This window comes from Tinamus guttatus, unplaced genomic scaffold (assembly GCF_059628265.1).
Source record: "Tinamus guttatus ecotype Peru unplaced genomic scaffold, ASM5962826v1 Tinamus_guttatus_pri_ptg000652l, whole genome shotgun sequence".
NCBI lineage: Eukaryota > Metazoa > Chordata > Aves > Tinamiformes > Tinamidae > Tinamus > Tinamus guttatus.
Window position 1 is genome coordinate 1,346,304 of NW_028289186.1, and position 26,985 is coordinate 1,373,288.

Consider the following 26,985-nt stretch of genomic DNA (forward strand, 5'->3'; position numbering starts at 1 on the left):
GAGTTTACTTTTGGATAACTGCTTTTTCCAGGATCAGGTGCTGCTACAAGAGGCAACCTGGTTTACACTTACATACAAAACTGTAGGTTGTATCAGCGCTAGTTTTAGAAAGAAATGCCAAATTGGACTCTCCTCTCTCTCTTTCAAAAAAAAAAAAAAAAAAAAAGGCGGGGGGGAGGCGGAAGGGGAAGTATATTGGGCAGTTGTTCCCCCCGCTCCAAATATAGGGTTATTTAAAGTATTAAAAAGACCTGAAAGTCAGGAATGACTTGCACTTTAGTGCTGAATGCAAAAATACTATCAAACATTTCCCATGACACGGATGAGCCCTACATTTAGTGAACAATTCAGTTTGTGTCCTAAACCTGCATTTTTTTGGTAGGATTTTTTTGTAGGAATTTTTTGTTTTTGTTTTCTTGAAAAAAAATGGGTATGAAAGCTAAAGTTACTCATGCTGGAGCAGTCCATCATTCGATCCCGCATACATCTCGCCAGCTCAGGACCAGTGTATGGAATGCCAGTATTGCCTTTTCCTGTGAGTGGAAAAAGAGAGCTGCTCTACCTAGCTAAGGACGTAGAAGTCAAAGGTGCGATTTAGCTTCCTTGCAAAAAGGTCTGAAAGTGAAAAATCAGACTGTGCCGTTCCGGAGCAGGCAGGAAGGGCAGCGCCTCCGTACGGATGAACCGCTGAGGGCAGCGGGCGCCAGCCGGGCCGCTCGTGGCTCCTGCCCGCCTGGCCCCGCAGCGCCCACGTGGGGACAGCGGCTGGAGAGGAGAACGTGACCCGGAGCAGAAATACGTGAGAACCGCAGCACGGTGGGGTGGGGAGGGCGAGGGGAGAGACGCTGCCGGGGGAAGGTAAAAAAAAAAGAAGCGAAATAAATGTAGGAACCCAGGAGCTGCTTGAAGCTGAAATAAAGCCTGGCTTAGGAAAGGAAGCAAAAATATCTAATCCACTGGCCACCCAGAACCTGTTCTGCTGGCACCAGTTTTTGACAGCAATAGATTAATTCCAGTTCAGTTTAAAAACACTTTGGCCTCTCTAGCGGAGTGGCAAGATGGGCATTTTTACCCTGTCACACCTCAGAATAAACCATTTTGTCCAAGTCTGTTTTAGTGGCAGTGTCGCTGCGCGCTGGAACAGGGCAGGAGCCGCGATCCCGTGGCGAGGTCCTGCCTCGGGGCCGCGCGGGGCGTCCCTCGAGCAAGGGCCTCTGTGCAAGAGCTACAGATGGAACATTCTAGCACATGCTCAGCGTTCAGCTCCATTTTCAAGAAAACAGACACTTTAATACACTCACCCATTTTAAAGGATATTTCAACCATCTGAATTCTTCCACTAAAGGATGTATTTGAAGTTTGACAAGTTCTTAAGAATACAGTACATCTACCTACCTACCTTTGTATGCAGTAATTTTATTGCCTTATGTCTCCCCCTTCGTCCCCAAAGATCTAGCTGAGACATGACTGTGCAGCTGATGACAGTCCAACAGTTGAGTCACGCAGAAATGTCTGATCTTTAGGTGTGTGTGTGAGGGATCTCCAACACGACAACATTCCTCCATCTGTAGAAACCTGTCTACAGTTGCTGGGCTCAGTGCAAGTGGGATTACATTCTCCTGGAGCAGGTCACAGGCTGACTCGGTTGCTCTACTGCCTGTTATCTTTGGATACGTTGTGTGCCAGCCAGTTCACTTTGGTTTTCCAGCTCTCTCGAAGGGCCTCATTAAATTTTAGTCTGAAATGTTTCAGTGCCTCCTCATCTGTTTTTGCTAGAGCTAGGGAATCCTGAAGGAGAGAGGCAGAGATCAGTGCAGACTCAAAACAATCATTAAAATATTTACTTGCTAAAAAGTTACTCTATGAAAACACACTAGGTGGAAAACAAATAGGCACGAATTATTGTAAACAATTAACTGTAGTCACACGATTTTCTTATTCAGATAAACACATCCTATCCTAAAGCTGGGAGCATAGAGAGGAGGACAGGGCTAAGCTCTAATAATTTAAGAGACAATCTGGGAACAGGCAGTGATGCTTCAGAGAGGCTCTGTCTCCTAACCCTCAAGCTGGTTCTATGCTCAAGAATCCACTGAAGTTATTCCTGAGCACCAGTCAGGTGGCTCTGGCATTTCTGGCATCCTGCATGTGGGTGCTGGCCATCTGCTCCCAGTTTTTACAGTTCAGTGGCTTTAAACACGGCCTTCCCCTGAGTTAGAAGAACAGGTATTAAGTTTTAACCCTATCCACGCTCTGCTTCTCTTACCTTTAGATACTGAATGTCTTTAGAGCAGCTGAGTTCTGGCAGGCCGGCAGCTTTCATCAGTGCAAACAAGTGCAGGAAGAGCAGACCGTGACGCCGCAGAATCATGTAGGCTTTTTCACAGTAGCCCCTGAATCTGTTCAGAAAGGAAGGTGAGAAAAGCAACAGAGACTGCGAGCTGCACTGTTCTGTACAGTGAGACCAGGTGTCACTGAGCTACCTGTGCTGGTGACATCTAACAGGTAAATAATCATTACTTGTTCTTGGTACAAGCATTACTTGACTTGGTACCACGAGCAGGAATACCGTGTGCTGGACGTTTCCTACCTCAGTAATTCCCTGTTCTCTCTTTTCTACTGCCTTCTGTGCACCAGAATTGTTGCTTTTTTCTGCAGGCAGCTATAGGCTATGTGTCACCTCATGGAATTCACTACTGAAAACTCAGAGCTTGAAAAGCTTAGTCAAATCTACCTGCTAACACTTACCTTTCAAATTTCTCGTTGTTGTTAGTTTTCCCTTGCTGGATGACATGCACAAAGTCATAGGTTAAGATGAAAGGAACTCGTTCTCTATTAATACCAAATTTGGTCTTGAAGTTCCCCAAAAAGTGACCAAAATCAATATGGAAGAGCTGGAAATAAGCAAGAAACAACAGAAAAGTTAGCAGAAAAGTACCACTTGTAGTGAATCAGAGTTGTTTTTTCTTCAGAATCACTGTCTTCAATAAAACACTAATCATGGGCTTTTGAGAGGGAGAAAATTATCTTTCCTATGTCCCCCTTTGGGGAAAGAGACAATATTTACTTACTAAGATACTGATAGTCCTCTGTAGCATAATTTGAGTGTTAGCTGGGACGGGAAAGGTGCTTACCTCATCAGTGCTTGGTATATCTGAAGAAAATTTTATGTTTCTTTCCTAAAGCCTTAGGGTACCACTAATAGAAGCAGAAAGAACTAAAATGGGCTGCTGTCCTACTCTACCAGGGCAGTTTGCAGTCCCAGACTGTGGAAACAAGACGTCCTGTTTTGAAGGTGTTATAAAACATTATTTGCTCAGGTATTTGCTTTCTTTTTTGCTGGCAGACAGTGAAGCCATCTCATTGCTACTGCAGAGCTAGATGGAGATTCATGTCTGGCTGTTGTCATCGCGGCACACGACAATTATCAGAGCTGCTCAAAACCTCGAGTATGAACAAAACCAGGGCCAGATACTGCAGGGCATCAGCTCCCCCACGTGGACAACAACCGAGAGGCCCCTGCTCAGCAGGGGCAGCCTCGCTGCCTCCCGCTTCATTTCTCTCCTGAGACCAGGATGGGCCCCAGGTAGGTGCTGCTGCTCCACACACTGAGTGCGTTTCTGCGACTCCAAACACAGGTCTGAGGGTGTAAGATGTCCGGGAAGGGGGTGCTGCATGGGAACAGTGTGGACAGGGGCCAGAAGCTGAGAGGATTCTCAAAACACAGGCAGCCAGTTTCTAATTTACAAATATGAACTGGCTGACCTAGAGACCACTGAACTTTGCAGAGCCTTCCCTCGCGCAACCTGGCACTGGCTTGGAGAACTCGCAGCAAGAGCTGTACTTTACCTCTCCTCCGTGACCAAGTTATCTCTGATTATAGCTGAGTAGCACATGTCCTGTTAACAAAGGGATTTCTCTTTTCCTGCTTTTGCCCTGTCTTTCACACATTAAGAGGTGATACAAATGCTAACAGCTGATCTTGTGGAAGAGTAAGGGACTCGATACAGGTATCAACGTGAGATTAAAACCATGCTGATCATTTGCAGTCATTTCAAAAAAAAAAAAAAAATCCTAGGAGGAAGACTGTGAGAATTTCATACTGGGTAATTACTTGAGGATCTTGACTAGCAACTAAATGCAATTTGTAATTCTGCTAAAAATGAGTCTTTATACTAGTAAATGCAGAGCATGAGTTTGCATCTGCTTAAGTTTACAGACAGTTTTAGGGTTGAGAGGTGTTATTTGCTCCATGAAAATGTGTAATTTATCTATAATATTAACAGCAGCCTCTCAGAGGTTACACTGGCAGCCGGAGGCGGTGGAATTCTAATCACAAAACTTAACACACCCTCTCACTGGCAAAAGCTGAGTGTTGAGAATATTTGTCTGTGTGTCTCTTGGCTGGAAGGTAAGAGGAGGCCTGCCCGGGGACGGCTCTGCTCGTTGCTGAGCAGTGTTCATGCCCACGTCCAACTCTCGAAGAGCAGCAGTGACTCCCCATACCTGGCCAGTCTCACGGATCATGATGTTATCGCTGTGTCGGTCCCCAATGCCCAGCACGTATGTTGCCACGCAGTACCCAGCACAGGAAAGGGTGAACTCCTCTATAGCTTGGTCTAGTGCTTCTCTAAAGAGGACAAGAAAAAGAGATTGAGAGGAAATTTTACTTTGAGCTCCAATACTTCATTGCTGGAGAGATTGCTGGATAGTTTGGAAATACGGATAACAAGGGGGAAATTAAGCAAGCAGAGGAAATGTCTCAGCTGGAAAGATGCTGAGGAAAAGATAAGCCCACCTACCCCGGGTTCTTAGATTTTAGCCAGTTCAGCAGCGCGTCCTTGTTGAATGCAGCAGTGGCCACCATGTTGCTCTTGTTCAGCTGGATGTTGGCAATGGTATCTGAGTGCATGACTACTTCTATCAATCCAGTCTTGTCGCCTGTGGAGAGGCAGCCATAAGGGGTCATCCTGCAGAGATGAAAGAAAGCCTTGCACTGAAATCTTGCCCAGAGTTGGGTTGTCTTTTGACTCTTAAGATTTCCTGTGTCTTCCATATCAAGGGCAAATTGCTAGGGAAAAGCATGGGAGGCCTTTGTGCCTGCTTCACATTTGGACTCAAAGAAAATACTGCAGTGTTCTGTGTGTGCTCAGCCAGCAGAAGGATCCGTATTGCTGAAGGGCCAGGTGCTTTCAGCTCCCGGTGCTTCAAAAGCGCTTCGGAAGCTTGTGCTTGGGGCAGCACACAGGGGACAGGGGACAGAATAACCCAGCCTGCAGCAGAACGGCCCCACCACACAATCCAATGCTGCGGCGAGGCAGCTGCAGGCTCACCTCAGGTCCAGGCCCTCCTGCTTCCATAGGATGTCCATGAGCTGTATCATCTGCAGCGTCAGCATGTCCTGACGGAGATCTGCGCAGCATGGCAGAGGAAGAGGAAGCTGTAAGTGCCTCCTGCTCTCCCCTCCTCTTGTGCCTCCTGCTCTCCCCTCCTGTTCTCCTACCAAGGCAGCAGCTTCTGCCCAGGAAGCTGTTTGCTGGAAGAGCCCTTGCCCATGTCTGCCTCTCGCTGTGTCGCTACTAAAGCAATGTCTAAACAGAGCCATGTTTTTTCCCTAGAGCAGTAACAGTGTAAAGCCTCCACACTAGACACCTTAACTGAGATGTGACTGTGCTAATGGATGGATTTGTTATTTCACTTTGCTAAAGGCTCTGTTCTCATAGCAGTTAATGCAGCACATCACAAAGCATCTATCGGACACATGATCAAGCAGCAGCCACACCAATCCTGCATGTCTATCCATTCAAAAATGCTTGGACCTTTCACAGTTTGTTTTACTAGGCACGGGCCTCCAGCTAGAAAGAGTAGGTTACTGTGTCCTCTTCCTGAAGAGGGCAGTAGCTAAAGCATGGAGAGTTTACTCACAGTTACTGTCAAAACAAGAACAACACAAACACCTCAGACATCCTGACACTATAAACACAATGTCTTAACAATCCCTATTTAGGTCCCTACATCACAATGAATATTGTACCTGCGATATCTCTGAAAGAGATGTCATCAAAGACTTACCATCTCCGTTTTTAAAAATGATACCCACTCCACCTCCACCTGTCTCTTCATTATTAAACACAATCCATAAAGGTTTCATCTTGGAGTCCATAAAAGTGCATTGCTCCACACTACAAAAAAAAAAAAACAAAAATTGTACCATCAGAATTTCCATCTATTTAAAAAAAAAAAAGGAAAAAAAAAAAAGGCCAGGGAACCTGCAAATTCAACAGCATCAACAAATGCTGCTGGGCAGGTAACTACCAGGAGGGAAGAGGGCCTCAGGGTTACCAGAAGCCTCACTCTCCTGCTGAACAGAGCCTAGGGCACAACTGAGGAGGAAAGGCAGCTATTTTCCTTACCAAACTTCAGCAAGGATAATGTTGGGGTTCAGTGGGGACTGGAGGTGGGAAAGTGCTTCAAGGTAAGTTTCCTGCTTCATGCACATATGCATCATCTCCTTGGTTTGAGGCTTCGTGGCCTTCTGAGAACTCACTTTGACAAAGTCATTCAGAGCTTTCATCTTGTTGAGTGCTTCTCCCTGCAAAAAGGGGAGGGATGGAAGAGTGTTAAACAAAACAAGAAACGCAGAAAATTAGCTTTAACATACACTTAAAGACTTAATAGTCTGCTGTGAAATGTTAACATTGGTTGCAGCACTTGACTTCTAACAAATTTTGTACTTTGCAACCAAAAAAAAACTAGTGTTGGCTTAAAGGAAATCTATAGTGAACTATGAAGATTCTGTTGCACAAAACAAACAAAAAAAAGTTGTGAGGTAATGAGTGCGGCCCTAAAACCCCAAAAGTAATGCAGGTTATCAAGCAACACAGAAGGAAAATTAAGTACATGAGCTGGAAAAGTAGTAAACCCCTTGCCTGGGAGTCCTACTGCCCCTGGCCTGCAGTGCAGTTGGGCAGGACTGGTTATTAAAAAAGCTATATTCACTCCTGAAAACAGAAGCAGCAGCATCTTAGATATGGAGGTGTCCCTCACGTCCAAGCACGAGTGAGGTCAACCTTACGGCTAAGAGCAATTCTCACCTGTTTCATTAAAACTTTCATGTGGTGGGTGCTGCCTCTGCAGTATGCCTCCAGGATCAGGCCAAACCTTAAGGCGACTGCAGGGACGTGCATTTCTGACCTAGAAAAGGAGAGAGGTTGAAGCAAACCTGACTCACTGCTCTGAGTGACTAATTTCCCCATTCATGCCAGTATACGCTGGGGGGAAATTAACTTTGCAGTTTAGACTCCTTCTATAAACTGGAGCAAGAAAACACCCTCCTCAGAAGGTGCTGTAGAAAAATCCATTGCTTGAACTGATGACAAAGCTTTTTGGATGACTAAATTGCTAACTCTGCCTTTGAAAAATTACTCAGGGAACAAGGGCAGTTCTGAGCCTGTGATTCAGAACTGGCAGGTGGCCAGGAACATCCAAAGTAAATTTCAATTCCAGGCATGCTCATCTTTGTATATGTGTGTGTGTGTGTGTGTACGTATACGTGTATATGTACATATATACATATATGTATGGATATACACGCACACATATATACAAAATATACATACATACAGCTGCAAAATGAATTTTTTTTGTCCTTCTGAAATAATCAATTTCGCAAGGAAAAAGCAGCAGTTCACATCTGCTGAATGAGAATGGGGCCACAGCGATGCCATTTTTATAGTTATTTTCAGTTGAGACCAGATTTGACATTTCCTGGCTTCTCATAATCATGGCAAGGAAGTCCCACAAATGCTTCAGTGAAAGATATTGGGTAAAAAAAGGGCCAACAGCTTTTCAGTAGTTGAACCACACACACACATGTGCTTGTTGTTTCACTTCACAGCACAATTGAGAATCCAGTAAATGGTGGTTTCACTTCATTACAAAGAGCCCAAGACATCTGCTCCTTACCTTAGATGCCAGAATAAGAAGTGGCCTATCTTGCGGTTGGCTAACGCCCTGTCCAGTAGGAACTTGGTTAATTCACAGTCTAAGTAGGATTCATACTTAAGCACCTGGACCAGTTGTAGCAGGTATTGGAACAATTCACCATCTCTGGGAATAGAAAGGAAAAAGTTGTCTTCATTGCAACAAGGTTACTCGGTTACCCAAAAAAAAATAAACACAGAAAAGTCTTGTTTACAGTCCCCTTCAACAGCCCCTAAACGTAAGTAGATAGTAATATATGTAAATAGATAATACAGGTGTAAAAATCACCTTCAGCAGCCCTAAATGCCAATAGAAAGGGGCTCCCCATACCCTTTGTGAACACTTACGTCAGCTTCTTTAATGAGTTGATAGCAAAGGAGCCAACATAACGGTCAGGGAAGCTGAAATCTAGCAGTTCCAGGGCATTCAGGACAGGCAGCTCTGGCCAGGTCTGAAGCAGGGAAATCATCTGTAAAGGTTTGGGGGAAAGAACAAGGATTTTTAAAACAATTCTCAAAAATCTATATGCCCCTAAAATTCTAATGAGGGAAGAGCAGACCCTCTAATGAGAGAAGAGAGACAGAAAAACAAAAATGCCTCACTTCTTAGTAGGTATTTATAGATCTTAAAGAGACATTTTGCAGAGGCCAGGTCAAAACACATCAGTCTAAACTTGCTAGAGAGGTTGACAGGAGAGGTGACCTCCCAGGCCACGGCAGTTACATCTGCTGTGTAAGCAGTGAGTGGAACAAGGTCTTTGGGGGAAAGTCTCTTTCCTCTTTCCTCAGTATAGTTAGCTGGAGAGAGAACTTTAGAAGGTCCTATCAAAGTCCCTGAAGTAAGGACACAGCACAGGGACATGTACGTGCAAGAACTGTCAAACAGGGGGACCTGCTGCCATCCCTTTCTGGCAGTACTGAGACTTCTTGCACTCTCACCTGGGCAACATCTTCATGCTTGTTCCATTTGGTGATGATAAGGAGCTTTGCCAAAGCTTGGGGGTATTGGTCACGGACATCATACCTCATCTTCCAGACCAGGTCTTTCTCGTGCTCATAGAGCTCAGTGTAGCTCCTCCGTTCCAGTATCTCCTTCAGTTGTAGTTTCTGCTCATGGAAATTGCAGGAAAGAGCATACACAGGGCTTAGTCTCAACCCAAGGAGACACTGTAGGACTGGGGCCACAGGGTTGCCTGGCCCAGTTTGATGAAAAGAGCTGGTTGGGGGTAAGATGGCAACAGATGACTTGATCTAAGAAACCAAGCTTGCATGTAGCCAGCTGCAGAACTGTGCAGGCCAGAGACTCACCTCCTCAGGGTCTTCCAGGGCAGTGCGGGGCTGTTCTCCATTTCTCCCCAACTCCAGCAGCTGGTACACAAATACAGAGTCTGAGAAGGGCTCCTCATTTCCTCTGTATCCTAGCTCACCACCACATCAGGTATTTATAACAACTTGAGACCAGTCCCTTGCCACCTCTGGAGAAGCAAGTCATGCCTCTCAGATAGCCCAGATGTAGATAACGTGCTCACAGGAACCCCTCTGCTCGGAGCTGTAACCTAACTGCCCATGGGCCTTTTCCCCTGAGGTCTGGAGAATCAGGGGATGAGAAGGGCATGTCTGCACGCCCATATGGCCAAGGAAAGGAAGCTCTGGTCGCTGACTGCCAGGCCAGCACAAGCCATTCCAGGTTCTTGGAAGTGATGCCTGTTTGCCAAACAGACAGCACTGCCCAGCCGCCTGGCACGTGGGTGTGATCTGTTCAAGCTTCCGAGCCAGAACATGCATCACAGGAGAGCAGAGTGTATGTCCCCACAGAGCAGAACTCCTTCCCTTCCTGAAACAGCCACATTTCTTCTTCTTTTAATGTCTGGCCAGTGCAGTGACAGATGGAGAACGCCCATACATGCCAGCACTCTAGCCGAAAAGGAGGAAACTGTCTCCTTACACTCCTTTACCCCCATTCCTCCCCCTGCCAAGCCCAATAACGCTGCCTGCAGTTTAAAGGCAGTTTGGTTAAACCTATGTGTAGACAAAAGCCTACAGGAGAGAGTAGATTTAACTTGGTAGTTCATACTTGGAAAATTATTTGCCCAAAGGTGTATGAGGTTATGAGAAAGAGCCAAGTTTTCAGTTAAAAATATCCATTTGCCAGGTTTTTTTGCATCTAATCCCTTGTCAGTGGTTACCCAGGACACCGTGGCACTGCATGCTCCTGCACCCAGCAAAGATAGGGAAATTTCTGTATCTCCCCAAAAAGCATCCGTGTCCCCTACCTGTTCAAATGACGGGTAATACACAGGATGTGAAGCAATGCTGGGGAAGCAGATGACCAAGGCTGCTGCACTCTCTGTGTTGGGGTTGCACTGTACTGTACCCATGGGGTTCAGAAGTTCTCCTTTCTCATCTGGAAAGCAAAGGACATAAATCCATAGACTCTAAGCTGAAGATCTGGCAGGGCACAGAACTGCTTCCAGCTGTCTTGGGCCTCAGCAGGTCACTTCATTTTGCTAGCATCAGAACACAAGAATATGTGATACCTTTAGGAGAGTGGCTACCTCCTACAGCATGTGTGCAATGCCAAACCAAATTGATCTTGGCAGGGCTCCAGGTGCCATTGCAATATAGCGCAGTAGTTGTAGTGGGACTGTCAGCCCAGGATGTTACTGTAACACTATTAGTCTGAGCTGAGCTATTCTGGCCACTGCTACCACCTAGGCCAGCAGAACAGACCACAAGACAAATCCCATCTTCGTGGAGGGCAGTAAAGACACAGAGCAGTACAGGAGCTCTAGCTCCTGGCATACCTGGAAAGGAGGACCACATGTGCAAGCAGCACTCTCCCGTTTTCAGCTGGTCCTTGTAGTCAAAAAGCATGACATTCACCCAGGCAATTGGGCAGTCCTGCAAGGCAAGGAGAGAAGCTGCTCTGAGTGCTGCGATTGTAAAAGGTGGATGAAGGAAAGAAAGGAAACAACCGATGCAAAGCAAACCCTATGCAGAACGCTACAGGCAGGTAACTTCACATCCAGGAGCGTGTGCACTGTAGTGCTGAATGGCACTAGAATCTTCCCATAAATATGTCGCACCCACCGTTGCACATCTCTAGAATCTGGAGGTTTCCTGTATGGTACTGCTACTCTGCAGGACTCACACGTCATGTATTTCACATCTTGAGGCAAAGGTGAAGAACTCTAGCTTTGAAAGTGGGAATGTGGCAGTTGACATGAGTTTGGAAAACTAGACAAAGAATCATGGATATAGCAGGTACTGATACAACGATTAACAGCATCTTCTGACAGATTTCAAACTTTATGCTGCCATCTCCTCCCATACGCAAGCCCAAGACCAGCTCAGTAGCACAAGCCAGGCTCATCTGGGACGAGGAGGATTCCAATAAGCAAAGAGACCAGGGCATGGCCAAGAAAGACAACCTGTCTCTGTGCTCTAACCCACTTCTCCGCCATTAGAACAAGAGATTCTACAAGGGACCTAATTTTTTTGTGCACTGAGCTTCCCCAGATGGAACAGCTGCTTCACGTAAGTTACAACTGCACCAGCATTTTACCCAGCTGCTCGGAAAACACTGAGCACAAAAATTCACTTGCCAAACCTATAAGGGAAAATTCTAGTGAGAAGTTCTTGAGCACATATTAGTCTTCCCCAGAAGACACACCAAAGGACTTGGGGGAGCTAGTGGTATCAATGTTTTCCCTTTATATAACAAAACAACTCATATCCAAATGGCCTCTCATAAGCCTTTTAATTGATTTGATTATACTAAGCATTTTCAGCAAGATCCCATTTGAGACATTAGCTCCAGACCCCAGGGAAGAGGCAGTCACAATACCACCACCAGCAGTAACCCTCTCCATCAAACTAAATGCCATCAAACCACAGCATGGACCCTGCCAAAATGCAAGGCAAGATTTTGAGAGGATAAGGTCCAGCAGAGCAACAATTCAGCATCACAAGGACAGAAATATCTCCTGCATGACTTAAGACACACTGAAAGCCAACCAGTGACATTAACCCTCTGACTCATCCCAGTCAGTCTGCAGGCTTATTTTCATGGAAGTAAATGATTCAGTCCCACCTTCTTGATCTGGACTGTCTGCATCACAAACATGCAGGCAGCTAACCTCTGAATATTGAGCAATAAGCAAAAAGTGTATTAATCAGCAATAAAATCAGGGTGCAGCTTGACTGGAACCTCCAGCCACCAACTATTTTAAGCAAGACCTGTGTACCTCACTCAGAACTGCAATGAGAACACACAGACAAATCCATTCTTCAGAGTCCGGGTCCAGCAAACACTGAACATTAAAAGCCCATGAGAACCCACCCACCTCTCCCCATCACCGGAATGCACATGAACAAGATCCTATCAATTCAGCTAACCAAACTGGCTTTGTTTTGTCAATTAGAACAGCAGAATTTCCTTCTGACTACTTCAAAACTGCAAATTGTTCCTGTGTGACCACCAAAAATGCAGCCTGTGGATGAATCAGATATTCTGTTAGACAAAAGCCTCCAGCAGGAGTTGGAGCTCTGCTATACTTAAGTACAAAAACAACAATAAAAGCTTCATCCTGGTGCTCACTCACAATGTTTCCAGTCTGAAATTGCCAACCTGGAAAATGCTCCATGCAAACAGGACTCATGGATTGCATCAAAGTCCCCAGATACTAACACACTGTAAACCTTACTGGCACCAAGTCAGGAAAGCTCAACAAAACTACTTACAATACAGAGGAGCTAGCACAACTGAGGCTAGCAGAGCTAAAGTTTTCTGTGACAGCATTTGTCAATCTCTCAATTTTATTTGCACACTAGTAAAAAGAAGCAGAACTAATTCCCTATTTAAAGCACAGTGAAAGTATTTTTATATCTGCATAAACAATCATTTGCAGAGAAACAGGGGTCTTTTTCCTCACAAAAAAAAAACTCTCCAAATGCAAATCAGGCTTACTGTGGTTACAAACCAGAAAATCAGCATTCAACTACAGATTGCATTTAGATTTTTTCATAGTTATTTTTGATTGAGAAGTTTGGGAATAGAGGAGAAAACAAATCACTACAACTCTGAATCAGAAACATAAAACAAAAGCTTCCAAAATGAATTTAACACTTCCCATTCTCCACCTGCAGCATCTGAGGAGTAACTTTGAAGACTGCACTTCAAATTCTATCTCACCTATAGCTTTGCTGTAAGCAGTGTTTACATTCTTCATTTTCTTCCCCTTTCTAAGTTGTTAATTTGCCCCATGAGGGACTTACATGAAAGACCTTGCTAGAAAGAAGCTGCAACATACAAGATGGTTTTAACCTCAGCTATAAAACAAGGAAGTTGTGGAAAAGCAAAACAGAGAAACCAACACTTTAAGTGCATTAAGTGCATTTACATGCTGGGTATGTTTCCTAACTGTCTTTCTGGAGAATAAATTTCAGTTAACACACCCTTTCCTACAGGCAGAACTGCTCTGATTCCTGTTCTAATGAGGAGGTTACTGGCCACCACACTGTGAGCTCTTTTTCTAGTAAGTCTTCTTTTGAAAGCAGAAGGTATTTGTCTCAAAATGGCATCCTGTGCCCCCTCCAGCCCTGGAAAGCCTGGCTTAGGCCCCACTGACTTTACTTACAGCTTTCTTGGACTTCTTCTTGGTGGAACGTGCCTTCTTTGCCTTCTCGATGACAGCATAGAGGGCAAAGCAGAGCCGCGCCATGCGGGGAAGATCACAGATGTTAATATCAAAATCCAGCCGCTGCTTCCACACAGGCTCCGAGCATACGTTCACTTCAGAGCTTGACACCATCTTGCACAGCATCTCATTGCCATGAAAAAGACCTGCTTGAACCACCAGCTGAGGGACAGAGAAATAAGAGAACACTGTGAATCCACATGGACCTGATCTGTTTGCCAAGGACACTTGACTAGTAGAAGAATGGGACAGACAGTCCACTCCAGGAAACAGGAGACCCTACTCCTGTCTCTTTCCTCATATCTAATATATTCTAGGCTTGTTTTCTTCCCTTCTTGAAGTGTGGCCATCCCCCTTCATCTCACTGGCCTGTCCCCCTTGTGTATCCCAGGGCTTTGCTGTATCATGCTTTGTGCCCTAACTACACCAGCTACCTCTTCTCCTACCATTCGCTCTTCTCAGAGATGAGCTTCCTCCCCTGCACTCTCTGCAGGCTTCTCTGCCCTTTTACAGTGTCGAGCGATCATTGCCACTGAGCAGCAGTTCTGCTTGCTACTCTGAAACTCTAGCAGAGGGATGTTTCTAAGAACACACAGTCGTGTGGCTGGGCTGCTGGCTGGCAAGTTCCCTTCCCCTTCCTGCTGCCCTGAGGCTAGAAGCAGCCCAAGAGCTGAATGAAACATAAAGAGGGACCACATGACAGGAGAGTGCCAGCCCCTGCTTTCCTCACCTCACACAAGCAACAGGCAAAGCAAGGAAGCCAAAATACAAAACCAAACCAAACCAGAGTCAGCACTTACCTTCATTCTCTCATCTGCATTGACCTTACTGCCTTGCACCAGCTCAATGTAGAAGGATTGTTCTAGGGACCAGAGAGAACCATAGTTTGGCTAGAGAGAAAGAACAGCTCAGATGAGAAACAAAGAATTCTCAAACCAAAACAGCACAATTACCTCTCAGCTCTGTGTTATCTTCTCCATTCCCTGGGGAGGGAGTCAGAGGGGATTATTGTAGCCACACAGGCAATGTACTTCTGAGCAGTGGCACTGCTGACACTAGCCCAGGGATAGTTCTTAAAGAGCACTGTCATAGTTTCTATGTCCCCTTCAACAGCACTGTCACAGTTTCTATGTCAGAGACAGTCTGGGACCCAAACATCCTCTGCGTCTCCCCGCTGCCACAACCAGCCAATGTCACTCCTGCTAGCACCCACACTGAGGGAGGCTGCAAGGAGGAAAGCGAAGAGCTACTCTGAGGGTAAGACATCAGCTTTCCTAGCTGCTGGCCTTCTACTGCTGGACTCTCCTCATGGACTTTGGGCCAGCAGAAAAGAGCACCGTATTGCAGCAGGATAGAGGAAGACTGGGCATCTCCAGCTCTTGGGGCCTTGCTAGGAACCTGACCTGAGAGCGTCAGGGGGAACCAGCTTCTACAGGAGGTGTTCCCAGACTACAATAGCATCTCATCAATGGGTGTGTTGAGGGTGACCAGGCTGGGTCACTGCATCCTTTTACCTTCTTCTTAGGGAGTGGGGGAGGCTTGGCAGCCAGCTTTGGGGGGTTGGCAATGCAGTTGGTTTGCTCATCTCTCATCGCAATGATAGTGGAGGAGTGCACCATGGTGAGGTGGGGCGTCAGGCCTCGGTGCAGGCAGCTGCGGATATACTGCAAAGACAGGACATTTCACAGATGATATGGCCCTAGGCTGGCAAAGGCAGTGAAGCAGGGCAGGTACAGGTGAACAGCATATGGAAAGGATCCAGCAGCCATCAAAATTCAGTTTTAAATTATATCCTCTGGCTTTATAAACCCACATCCCACTAGACATATGTGGATAGCACCAGGAATGTGATGGGCATCACATACAGCATTTTGTCAGCTGACTCACCCACTCAGACAGTTGCATTAAAGGAAACTGCTGAGGACTCGGCATTCCTGCCAGCAGGGAACAAAGGATACAGGATTACTTGCCCAACTTTTAGGAAAAGCAGTCGACCCCATCATCTAAGCCAACAGTCACCTCTAGAATCATAATCTATAAATACTTGGCATGGGCTTAGATCAGTTGTCCTCCAAAAGCAAAAGGATCCATTAGGATCTTGAGAGTACCTCCTGTCCTAAGCAGCAGCCAGGTTCCTGCCATCAGTGGGCTCTATTCCTGCAAAGAGCCTCCTTGACACAGGACAGCAGGTCTCACCCTGCCTTCCCAACAGGACGGGGACACGTGGGGGCAGTGCTCACCCACCGACAACAAGCCAAGCGCTCACCTGGAACTGGTACAGGGGGTAGTTCCCATAGAGATATTCACATTTTCCATTCACTTGCAGGGTATAATCCTCTGGGTTCTCCAGAGTCTCGTGGCGGAAGACGGTAGCCTGCTTCTTGATAGCATAGCTCATGAGCGTGACGGGGAACTCCTTTGGGGAGATCTGGAAAGTGAAGCTCTCCTGCAATCCCAACAACACAGCGTATGCTGTCAAATATCAGCAAAGAGCTGAAATCACCACAAGGAGCAAGCAAAGCTCAGCAGGGAAGTGACAACTTTGCTATTGCTGACACAGTAAAGAGAAGGCTAGAAAAGCAGAATTACCTCCCCTCACAACACACACATTAGCAAATAAGTAGGGATGCTTGCCAAACTGGGCAGCAGCATATTTCTGCAATGCAAGCACACGTCTGGAAATCAGGAACTTCAAGTACAATGTAAGCGCCATCACCAATATGTGTGGCTGCAAGTCACTGTGAGCATTCCAACTGCTTTCCTACCAGCAAAGCAGGTGGTGGCTGGGGTCACTTTGTTCAAATACATCACTCTGGAAGGCCCTTCTCCTGCCCCGGGGGCAATTCCTGCTTCACATGCAGGCTCAGCATGCACAAAGCAGCAATAACCAAGGGCAGCAGGAAGAGCAGGGGCCCATGGGCAGCACAGGCCAGTGCTTGCAAGCGGTGCACACTGAGCACAAGCTGAGTGGACTCTTTAAGCCTGAAAATGAATGATATATATTGGACTCTCTGCTCCTTTCCCACCCATGCATAAAAAGCTTGCTCCCACACATGCATACAGTAACCTCAGCTGCCAGCTAACCAGGACCCTCAATGCATGTTCAAGAGTGGTAATGGCTCCCTTGGAGCATCTTGGTTAGAGGCTCAAAAATTCCCTCTCAACCATATCCACAGGCAACAGGGTCTGGAGAACGAAGACAAATACCGAACACATGGAAACACTGTCCACACACGTTATGCTGTCTGTGAATGCCCGAAGAGAAAGCACAAACCAGTCACACACTGTCACAGAAAAGTTTGTGCTTTACCCCGCCAGACTGAAACTTGACGTTGACAAAAATGTTCTTGGTGGGGGTTTGTAGGGGGCCTGTCCCAAAGCCTTTGGCCAATGGCTCCAGCTGCAAAGGAAAGTTGTACTCCATCCAAGCTGCCCAACTGAGCTGCTGCCGCTTTGCTGCTCTCTCCTCACAGAACTGGCGCATTTTGATGCGGAAATCGTTCACCTCCGGGTCTTGCACAGAATCAAACTCATGCAAACCTAAGAGAGAAAGGGAGAGAAAAAATAAGCACCTGCACCCAAGAGGGGCAATCAGCCTTTGGTAATTATGGGGGAAAACTGACCTTTCCCAATGAGCAGGCTGATTTGGGAGTTAATGAGCTTCTTGACCCTGTCGCCTTCTCGAGCCACGAGCCGCAGCACCGGCAGGAAGGGCTGGATGTCACAGAGTCGCCGTTGCTCATCTTCCAGCTCTTGCTGTTCTGCTGTCTGGTTGATGCACGTGAACACATAGGCCTCAGGATCATTGAGCATATGGTACAGCGGCTCATACTGTGCATGCTGCCACACCACCTAGGGCAGACCAACAGCACAATAAAACTACTGCCGTCAGGACTTATCTTCCTCTCAGTATCAACTCCACGCAAAGACATGTCATTCCACAAAGGGAATGCAGAGCAAAGTCTTGTCACAGCATTCCTGGACCAGTAGTCATAGGCTGCTTTTCAGCCAGGCTTGGTGGCTGCAACTCTTGCTGAACTGCTGGTAGATTTATCTGCAAGAGTCTTTAACTGACTTCCTTTTCTGCACTTGCCATTTGTTTCAGGCACAGTAAATCCCTCTGCCTTGGTATTTAAGTAACTCCCACCTGAATGCTGCACAGTAAGTACTGCTGACTGCTGGCCTCGTGAAATAGAGGTGTCACTCCCACTGGAAGCAAAAGTGGATCAAGTCACTCGCCCTCAGAAATATGAAATTTGTGACAAAGCCAGAATTTTTTCCTAAGACTTTTGAATTCTATCCAATTCTCTACTACCCTTCCCTCCAGGGGAACGACATTTACATATGACTGTTCATATCCTATTCATACACTAAGTACCTGCTATAGGAGACAAAATCCTGAGGTAGACAGGCCTTTGATGTGACCCAGTGAACCTGCTGGCTGAAAAACACAGACCTTAGCAGCTGGGACTAAGCGCTGCTTGCAGGGTTTCTTTTCTTTTTTTTTTTCTTTTTTTTTTTTTTTTGACCTGAAAACTGCAGCCTGAGAAAACTTGGAATAATCTGGCACTGTGCTTCTGTCCCTTGTGATCTGTGACTCATCTAGGCCAGGTTGCTGCTGCAAAGAAAACCTTTTCCATTCTGCTTTCCTTCATTCTCCCATACCCCCACTTCCTGCCCGGGGAAACAAGCAAGCGGTTTCATTTCTTTTACACATGGTTTCACTACAGTATTTTATTTCACAATGAAAACACCAAGAAAAAAATCTCTCTCATCACAGTGTCAGTTTTTAGGATTCAGTTTCTGTGAGGCAAGAGGAGGCTAGGCTGACCACCTGAATATTTTGAGGCAGTCCAGCACTTGTATTTGATTACTTAGGGCTGAGTTTTTGTCCTTGCATCTGCACACCCAAGAGCATTCGTAACGAAAAATCCAGTCTGGGGTCTGGTTGGCTTAGGTCCGTCCACCCCACACTAACAACCCAAATCTGGCCTCATCCTATAGTTACTCAAGAACTAAATAGCATCTCAAGGTTGGCCAAGCAGCCAGCAGTTTGACCCCTGTGCCACTGACATCAGCACCCTGTCTCTGACAATCATCTCAGCTGCTAGACATGATTTTAGTGGGTTGCAGAGGCCATGTCAGAAAGGAAGGACTCGAGAATCAATCACAAGGAACTGTCTAAAGAAATGCAGAAGAAACCAAACTGGTGTTAAGACCAAGCACACTTCCCCAAGTGCTCCCAAGAACAGACTCCTAGTTCCAGGAGACTGCAGATCAAACCAAGCAATAAGGCTGTTACCTGCTTGATGGTGCCCAAGCTGGCATTACAGGACACAGAGAGGTTTAGGTATATGCCTGTGGGCAGCAGAAAGTCCACCTGGATGTTTTGGTTTTCCCCCTTGGACCAGAATTCCACAGGGCAGTAAATGCCTGGGGGCATCCTGCTCACTTCTTAGCTACAACCTGCAAGAAAAGGAGGGGAAAAGTCTGTTGCTGTTCAATACATAGTAACTCCTTAAAGCACAACGCAAATATGTGCTGAGCACTGTACAAAGGCAGTGTGAAAAAGAAGGTAGACATAGAGCAAAGCACATCCTCATATCCGCACAGCTCAGGAAAATTGGCGTTTTAAATAGATTTCCAGGCCAGTACGTTAAACTTCCAGAGTGCTCTAGCTATATAAACCACTCAAAGCAACTCTTTCTTACTCTCTTTTGGATTGGCTTTACATCTATACAAAGATGTTAACAAATTATCTTCACTGGAGAACAGATTTGCCCCAATAGCTCATCTAGGGCCAAGCAGCCGACAGAAACAACAAGGCCCTACCCATGGCTTTGTAACATAATCCTCAGAGCACGTTCTCCAAACTGCATTTTGTTTTTCCAGAGCTAAATTCCAGACTGTAGCAGGAGAAGTGGCTATTGCTGGTTCTCAGTATGCATATACTTCTACACACACAAATAAGACTCCACTATAGTTCTTGCCCCCATCCCCTGAGAAAAGGTCAAGAAAAACAAGGAGAAAAACAAGTCTGAGCTAATCAAAATGGGTTAGTTAATTCTATCTTTATCCCTTTGCTTTGCAGGACTCTACAGTTTATCCCCAGCACCTCCAAAGAACACAAGACAGAAGAATCCGAACGCTATCAGGTACACGTTGTCATTTTCAAGTACAGGATAAACACACACAGGATTAGCTACAACAACAGGCATCCAACAGACGCCCACTGTATGGCTTCTTTTTTAAAGATATGTAATACCAAGCTCAGAGACACCCTCAAGCTTTGTCCGTTGGCCCACAAGCAAAATGCTACAGCAGTGTAAGAAGACTCTGAGAGTTTCCTCCATAGATGACGTTGGCATTAGCAACACAATCCACATACACCTGGCTCTAACTAACCTGGTTCAACCACCTCAGCAGAGAAACCAGCTCGCCTGACTAAACTGCCCCTCATTCACAGGGAGTTTTCCTACCAGGTCGGCAGGACACGTGCCAGTAGCACATTTCGGAGGCTGCTTACCCAGCTGCTGGATATAGAAACCCAGGCCTCAGCCTTCTGCCATCGTACTCTCTGCAGGTTCTGAATCTGGTCTGCACATGCCCTGAGCAATTCTAACCACGTCACTCATCCTCAGTTAACAAAATCAGTATAAAATTTGTTCAATTCACAGCTTATAACGTATCTATAAAGCTGTCAGGCAGTGTACAAATTTAGAAAGAAACCAAGCAACACCCTGCTGAAGATCCACGTCCCCCATCTCATAAGTCCTGCAGGGAACTACTCATAAAGCACCTTCACTTCAGTATGACAACTGTGTGTGTGCAGTATGACAAGTATGTCACTTCAGTGGGACAACAGCCCAGCACCTTATCTACCAGTGCCTGGGAGCACAACACTTCCCCATCTGCAGTGAGGGAAGGATTCCCAGAAACATGAGCTGTGTTTTATCCGTCCTGCTTCCTCAGTGCACATGCTGTATCACACAGAGACCGGATACAGAGACCACAAAACCACCCATGTGCCTTAAGAGGAAGGGAAGTAAAATGGGGAGGAGGCAGGGTTTACAAGTTTGAATAAAGCAAAACAAGCCTGCCTTGCCTTCTGTTCATTAACAAGAAAATAAGCTTCTAGAATAGCTACTCAGCACCAAACTGAGTCAGGACAAGGCATCTACCCCACTTTCACCTTCCCTTTTGCCTTGGGGAATCGGAAGAGAGTTCTCCAGGCTGTGGCCATATTTGCGCTGTCTTGGCTTCGCAAGTACTAGCAATTACAGTTTCCTTTTCTGCAGGTCACTCTGCCATTTCTGAATAGTCAAATGCAGGGTTGTTTGAAATAGATTATTTGCCTTTCATTGTAGCTGCCTTTGAAATAAAAATTAAGAAAAGGATTCCTCATTGTAGGTGTCAACTTCTAAAAGTCTTCGAATTTCTCATAGAATCAAAGAGGAAGAGAAGTGAATGTTGTCACACAACACAGCCTCCAAAGCACTTAGCAGGTGCCCAACAACAAATTTCCACAGGTTCAAAGGAGGAAGCTATTCCCCCACCCCACTGCCTGTGGACAGCTCCTAGGGAATTCAAGTGTAATCCCCTTTTCACAGAAACTCCTGCACTGTGGAGTATTAATACAAAGCAAAAGTAAAAATCTGTGCAAAAACAACTTTCTCAGGACACTAGGAATGAAATACAGATGGGCAGAATGACTCCATCTCTGGTTCAAAAGCTGTCCAATAAATGGCAAAAGTTATTAGCAGAGGACAGCTGCTCCTTAATTCTCTAATTTTGAGATGTGGATTCAGCCCATTTCCTGGAAGAGCAATCTGGAAAGCTGCACCCATTGGTGCTAATCACCTCCTCGCTGAGAGCCTTATGGCTCATGTACGTACCTTAAAATGCCCAATCTCTTTCTCACTGGGTAGAAAAAGAAGTGGAAATAAATAAATAAATAAATAAAAACCAGTAACTTGCAGCTTTCTACTGAGGGTAAGCCCTCAATATCCTCTCTCCATTCTGCTTTAGTTTATTGTTCTGAGAGAAAGCTGCAGCTCGCTTTCTTCCCTTTAAGGTTTCATCTCACATGAGCTAGAGCAAGAGCTAGAAACGCACGGCTTTCCCAAAGCAGAGAGAGGACCAGGGCAGAAGTGACATTTATAATTCGCTCGCTGGGTCAGAATGTAAAACCCAGCATTACAGTAGGCACAACACGAGGAGCAGGAGGCAGCGTGTGCCGAGTCCATAACACACCTTGAGGACTGCACAGTTGGACATAGAGGCTGTTTTTACGCAGAATGGAACAGGTGCAGTCGGGATTTAAAGCAGCAGTCAACACAGAAAGCACAAACACCATCTCCTATAAAGTTTATCAACCACAGCTCTGGTGTTTACAACAAAACTGCTGTTGAGAATGAAGAGGGAAAAAAAAAAGCAGTGAGCTTGCAAGCTCACACCCAGAGCTGCTCCACAAACCTCTGTGAGGCTGCTGCCTTAGACAGACACGGAAGCTCTAACGCCTACAAACAGATTACAGAATTACTAAGCCCTAGGACGACAAAAATACCTTTCAAGTTTATAAGAAGCGAGTGGCACAGCGCTCACAGGTGATGCGTGCAGCGTGGGAGACAGCAGGAAGTCACTTTCATTGCAGGCATCGGCTTCGCTGGGGGAGGAGACCACGGGAATTTTTACGTACAGATGCGCGTGGTACATCTCCACCACGCCACTAAAACACTCAGCTCATTTTAAGCACCCCTGAGCTTTCATGAGCAGACCCAAGTCACTGAGTGCTCTGTAGACGTTTCAAGTTTGTGCTCACCTTTCTGGAGGGGGTCAAGGGTAAAACAGTCCCCTGGGCTGTACAGCTTGATAGAGGCTGTTTATGGTACATTGATGGCAACGACCAGACAGTTGAGCACTGACAGACCACAAAATTAACCCAAAACTTCCCCTCAAAGAACAGACTTGGAAAACTCTCAGAGTATGTAAGCACGTGCCCCTAGAGACATACCAGCCAGTCAAACTGTGACCATAGGTGGGAGTTTTGGAGGGGGCCTCCTACCCTTGCAGAACCAGCTGGATATTCACACCAAGATGCCAGGCACTCAAATTCATTGTGCAGCACAAACAAGCCACTTCTGCCTCCCTTGTGGCATAACGTAACATTTCCTATTTCAAGCTCCATTCCCCTGGGGAGGATCAGCCAGCAAAAACTCAGAGCAAGACTGGCTTTGGCAGCTCTAATTGCTGACAAGCCATGACAACCTGACTGTTTGTTCATTTAGGAATAGGGAACACGTGCTGGTGAAGCGTGCTAGAAGCACAGCCCTGGTGACCGGAGTTTGCCTCTCTAGAGAGCTCCAAGTGCCTGTTGTGCTGCCCGTTCACCCCAGCTGAATAGGGTCCCTCAAGGCAGCAGATGCAGACTTGATGGTGGCTCCTTTCTAAACACCAGCAAGGCAGCTAGAGAGTCTGGGCGACCCGAAGCAAACTGGACCGAGACCTCACAGCCATCTTCTGCGGCCCGGCACTGAGAATGACTCAGCCTGGCCATTCGGCTAGTGGCACCTTTTACAGCACCAGAGCAGCTTTGATGCCTTCTCAAATATCTGCTCACATCACTAATTTTGGAGGAGGCATTAACAGGATAGATTTTACTCTCTTGTGTAAAAAAGATGCTTCCTTTCCCATTTCCATTCATCTCTCCATAAAGTGCAGACCAGGAGCCCTGCTGCACTTTAGGCCATCTTTGCTGTCCGTTAGTTCCAGGGTGAGTATTGCACCTTCACCATTAACCTGAGAGCTGCACCACAGCTCCACGTGTCTCTGGTTCCTCCTCCCGCACATACACACGAGGAAAAAACTTGGCTCCTGAAGTAGGAGAAAACTAGGATCCCTGTAAGGTTGAGAAGTATTTAAATACTGCACATCCCCCAAAACTGATGCTTTGGTATGTTCAACATTAATTTCCTCAAACCTTAGGTTAAATATTCTAAACTGCTTTATTTAGTTTAACTTAATAAGACTTACTTCTAACAAATAGAAAAGTCAAAGAAAGGTTTCTGCATATTATCAGCTTTCTGTTCTGTATCCTGATCTCCTATATACTGCCAGACAATCCCGTGCATTGATTCATTCATTCTCCCAACAGTAACCTGCTGTTCTTTCAGTGCCTGCATAGTAGGCACTCATTTACATTGTTTCCATGATGCCTTTTATTAGGGATTTCTAAGCCCCTCGTTGATCACCTTTACTCATCACTTTGCCTATACAACCCATTAGACTAAAGCAGAGGGCCCTTTCCCTGTCAGAAAGGTTGGTATAAGCTGGCACCTACATAACAAAAATCAGCATCTTCGATGCATCAAGATGTCAACAGAGAGCTACCAATGCAGTCACCATGGATTTTGCTACCTTGCAAGGAGGTGGCTCTGGCTGCAACACTACAAGGAGCAGGCCCAGAGCAGCCGCCACTGGATCCAAGGAATCCTTGGCTTATCCTTCCCTTTCTGAAATAAAAATGCCCTTCTGAGAGCTTATAGCACTCAGTGCCTGCCTTGTACACACACACCACCATAAAAGAGACTCACAGTGAAAAGTAATGGGAAGCAGAACTACACTAATGTAATCTCGACCGGCGCTAACCTTGTTTGTGTGCAGAGCTGACGAGTAAAGGGGCTGTCAGCAAGGAAGGAGAGAGGAAAGCAGAACGTGTGTGTGGTAGTAACGACTGCACAGCTATGGGGCTTCCACCTCCAGAGCAACTAGGGGAAGAGAAAAGGAATCATTGAGCTCAGCCAGGCCCCGCGTCCAGCCACAAGTAACAGGCAGAGGGAGGGAAAGAGCAGCAGCTTAAGAGAAATAGAAGTTTAAGGCCATACCTCATTCTGGAAGTAAAACAGCATGACTAGAGAGGCAGAGGAACATCAGAGAGCAAGAAAAGCATCTGACAGGAGGACTTGAGAGCCTCGTCCTGATGGAAACTTTCAAGCAGCTTGTTAGGCAAGTTCACAGTCAGTCAACTACGCTTTCAGAGGTGTCTGAGGAAGCATCTAGTGAGAAACAGCGTATTTAGTGGTTAAAGCGAGAGCTGGAGCAGCGACAACCAGCAAAGTTCCATTCCCAAACCCGCCACCGCGTTGGTGACCCAAACAGCTCATGCTCTGCCCCTCGGCTTCCTCCATCGCAAGCCCGCTTCATGGAGGATGGGGCAACTCCTAGATACCAGCAAGGTGGTCCCGAGTCTTTGTGTGCCATTTATGACTGTGACCCTGGGCACAGCCTTGGAGCTGCAGGACGCTGTGGTCAATGAAGGGGCTCTCAGAGGCCTTGACGAAGCACCCGTCCAACGCGGCAAGCACAGCGGAAACGCGCGCCGTCACCAACGCTCGCCAAGCAGCCTGGCGCCAGCCTCGCAGGTGGTGAGGCCACCCAGCTCCCCATGGGTGGTGGAGACCAGCACCAAACCTTGTGGATAATGGCCAGAACCCCATGGGGGACAAGGGCCATGCCGCGGGCAGGAGGTGCGGGAGAAGTCCCCATCCAGCCGCAGGGTGATGGTGATGAGGAGGTCGCTGCCGAAAGCGAGGGGGAGAATCCCTGCCGAGCCTAGGTGCCAGGAGCCGCTTCCCGAAGAGTCACTGCCGACCCTGGCGGGCAGAACCCTTTGCCCAGAGAGGGTTGCAGGGTGGTGGGGACCCGCGGAGCCGGGGGGCTCGCTGGGACGGCGCTGACATGGCCCGTGGGATGGCTCAGTGTCCCCGGGGCCCGCGGCCCCGGACAACGGCCGCGCTAACGGCCGCGTCAGGGGCCGCGCTAACGGCCGCGTCAGGGGTCGCGCTAACGGCCGCGTCAGGGGCCGCGCTAACGGCCGCGTCAAGGGCTGCGCTAACGACCGCGTCAAGAGCTGAGCTAACGGTCGCGCTAACGGCCGCGCTAACGACCGCGTCAAGGGCTGCGCTAACGACCGCGTCAAGAGCTGAGCTAACGACCGCGTCAAGAGCTGAGCTAACGGTCGCGCTAACGGCCGCGCTAACGGCCGCGTCAAGGGCTGCGCTAACGGCCGCGCTAAACGGCCGCGCTAACGGTCGCGGTAACGGTCACGTCCAGGGTCGCGCTATCGGCCGCCCGCGCCTCCCCCCGCGCTCACCTGCGCTGCGGCCACCGCGGCCGCGCTCCCCGCGGCCCCTCCCGGCACCCGCGGCCCCGGCGCCGGCCGGCGGCAGCCGAGGGAGGAGCGAGGCGGGCGCGGGCAGGGACGGAGGGCGGGAAGGAAGGAGGGACGGAGGGAGGCGGCTCCGCGCCGCCCCGCCCCGGGCTCCCTCCGCGGCCCCGGGGCGGCGGGGCACGAGCGGCCCGCGCTGCGCGTCGTGCTCGTGCACCCCTGTGCATCGTGCTCGGGCATCGCGCAGCGGCGACCCGGCACCGTGCCCCAGTAACGGTGCATCCCACGGCGGCAGCGCCTGTGCTGGCACCAGCCGCTCTGCCCTCTTCTCCGCAGCCCTCCCCGCGCGGCTGCCACCTGCCCTGCGCCAGCAGCCGGGTGTCACACGCCAGGCCCCGCGCACCGGTGCTTGCTCCGCTGCCGCCCGGGCACCCCGTTCCGGGCCATCAGCAGCTCCTGAAGGAGCAGCCAGCGGAGAGCAGAATTCTGCCGCTCGCCACCATCCCATTACGTTCTCAGCAGCAATTAGACATCCAGAGACCACTGGCTCATTTGGAAAAAAGTCTGTTTTCTGTTGGCAACACCCAGCATCTTGGTGCAAGGTGCTCGGTGCTGCACCCGAGGCCCAGGGTCGCTGCTGGCAGCACATGCGCAGGCATAAACCCCCTGCTTTCGTCCAGGAAGAGCTTGTTGTTCCTGCAATCTGTTTCCCCCCCGAACATTACAAATTGGCAACACAGATATCTCGCTACCAGCACAAAATGTGCCTGCTGAAACATTTGTTCTGCGTCTCTCTGTGAATCCACTATCACGTCTTAATGTGACCTTTTAAAGCTCAGATTCTGTCTATTTTAAATCATGGGAACTGACATGTGTTGAAGATATTTTTAACAGACTGTTTACTGGAATTCTGGTTTCTGTTCTGCTATTTTTTTCCCTTTTCAACAGCTTTTCTACTCGTTATTTCAGGTCTCATACAGAGGCTTGCACCCAACACTTCCAGCACGCTCGCCCGCATGGCTTACGCGATAACGGACAAGAGCAGCCATAGGAAAGGGGAGAAGGAACTGAAAGTCAGAAAAAAATACTTGCAACCTGCAAACGAAGGATCCGAGTCCTCCAGGAAGAGCAGAAGGGA

At 47.6% G+C, this 26,985-nt stretch overlaps 1 protein-coding gene across 2 annotated transcripts; it reads right to left on the bottom strand.

Annotated features, from left to right (window-relative positions):
- Positions 1-1,645: 1,645 nt before the first annotated feature.
- PIK3CD (phosphatidylinositol-4,5-bisphosphate 3-kinase catalytic subunit delta) lies at positions 1,646-25,865 on the bottom strand. Of its 2 annotated transcripts, none has more exons than XM_088536135.1 (23): positions 25,833-25,865; positions 18,984-19,147; positions 17,305-17,533; positions 16,992-17,221; positions 15,948-16,127; positions 15,196-15,345; positions 14,482-14,571; positions 13,622-13,843; positions 10,787-10,883; positions 10,256-10,386; positions 9,291-9,350; positions 8,922-9,089; positions 8,331-8,452; positions 7,966-8,109; positions 7,095-7,194; positions 6,414-6,592; positions 6,073-6,182; positions 5,334-5,412; positions 4,803-4,970; positions 4,507-4,630; positions 2,749-2,894; positions 2,267-2,399; positions 1,646-1,788 (listed from the first exon to the last, which is right to left on the bottom strand). In XM_088536135.1, the coding sequence occupies exons 2-23, from the start codon at positions 19,122-19,124 to the stop codon at positions 1,651-1,653; spliced, it is 3,141 nt and encodes a 1,046-aa protein (XP_088392261.1). In that variant the 5' UTR covers positions 19,125-19,147; positions 25,833-25,865; the 3' UTR covers positions 1,646-1,650. The 2 variants fall into 2 exon arrangements, with proteins under 2 accessions (XP_088392261.1, XP_088392260.1); XM_088536134.1 differs by lacking the exon at positions 25,833-25,865 and adding an exon at positions 24,565-24,731.
- Positions 25,866-26,985: the final 1,120 nt, after the last annotated feature.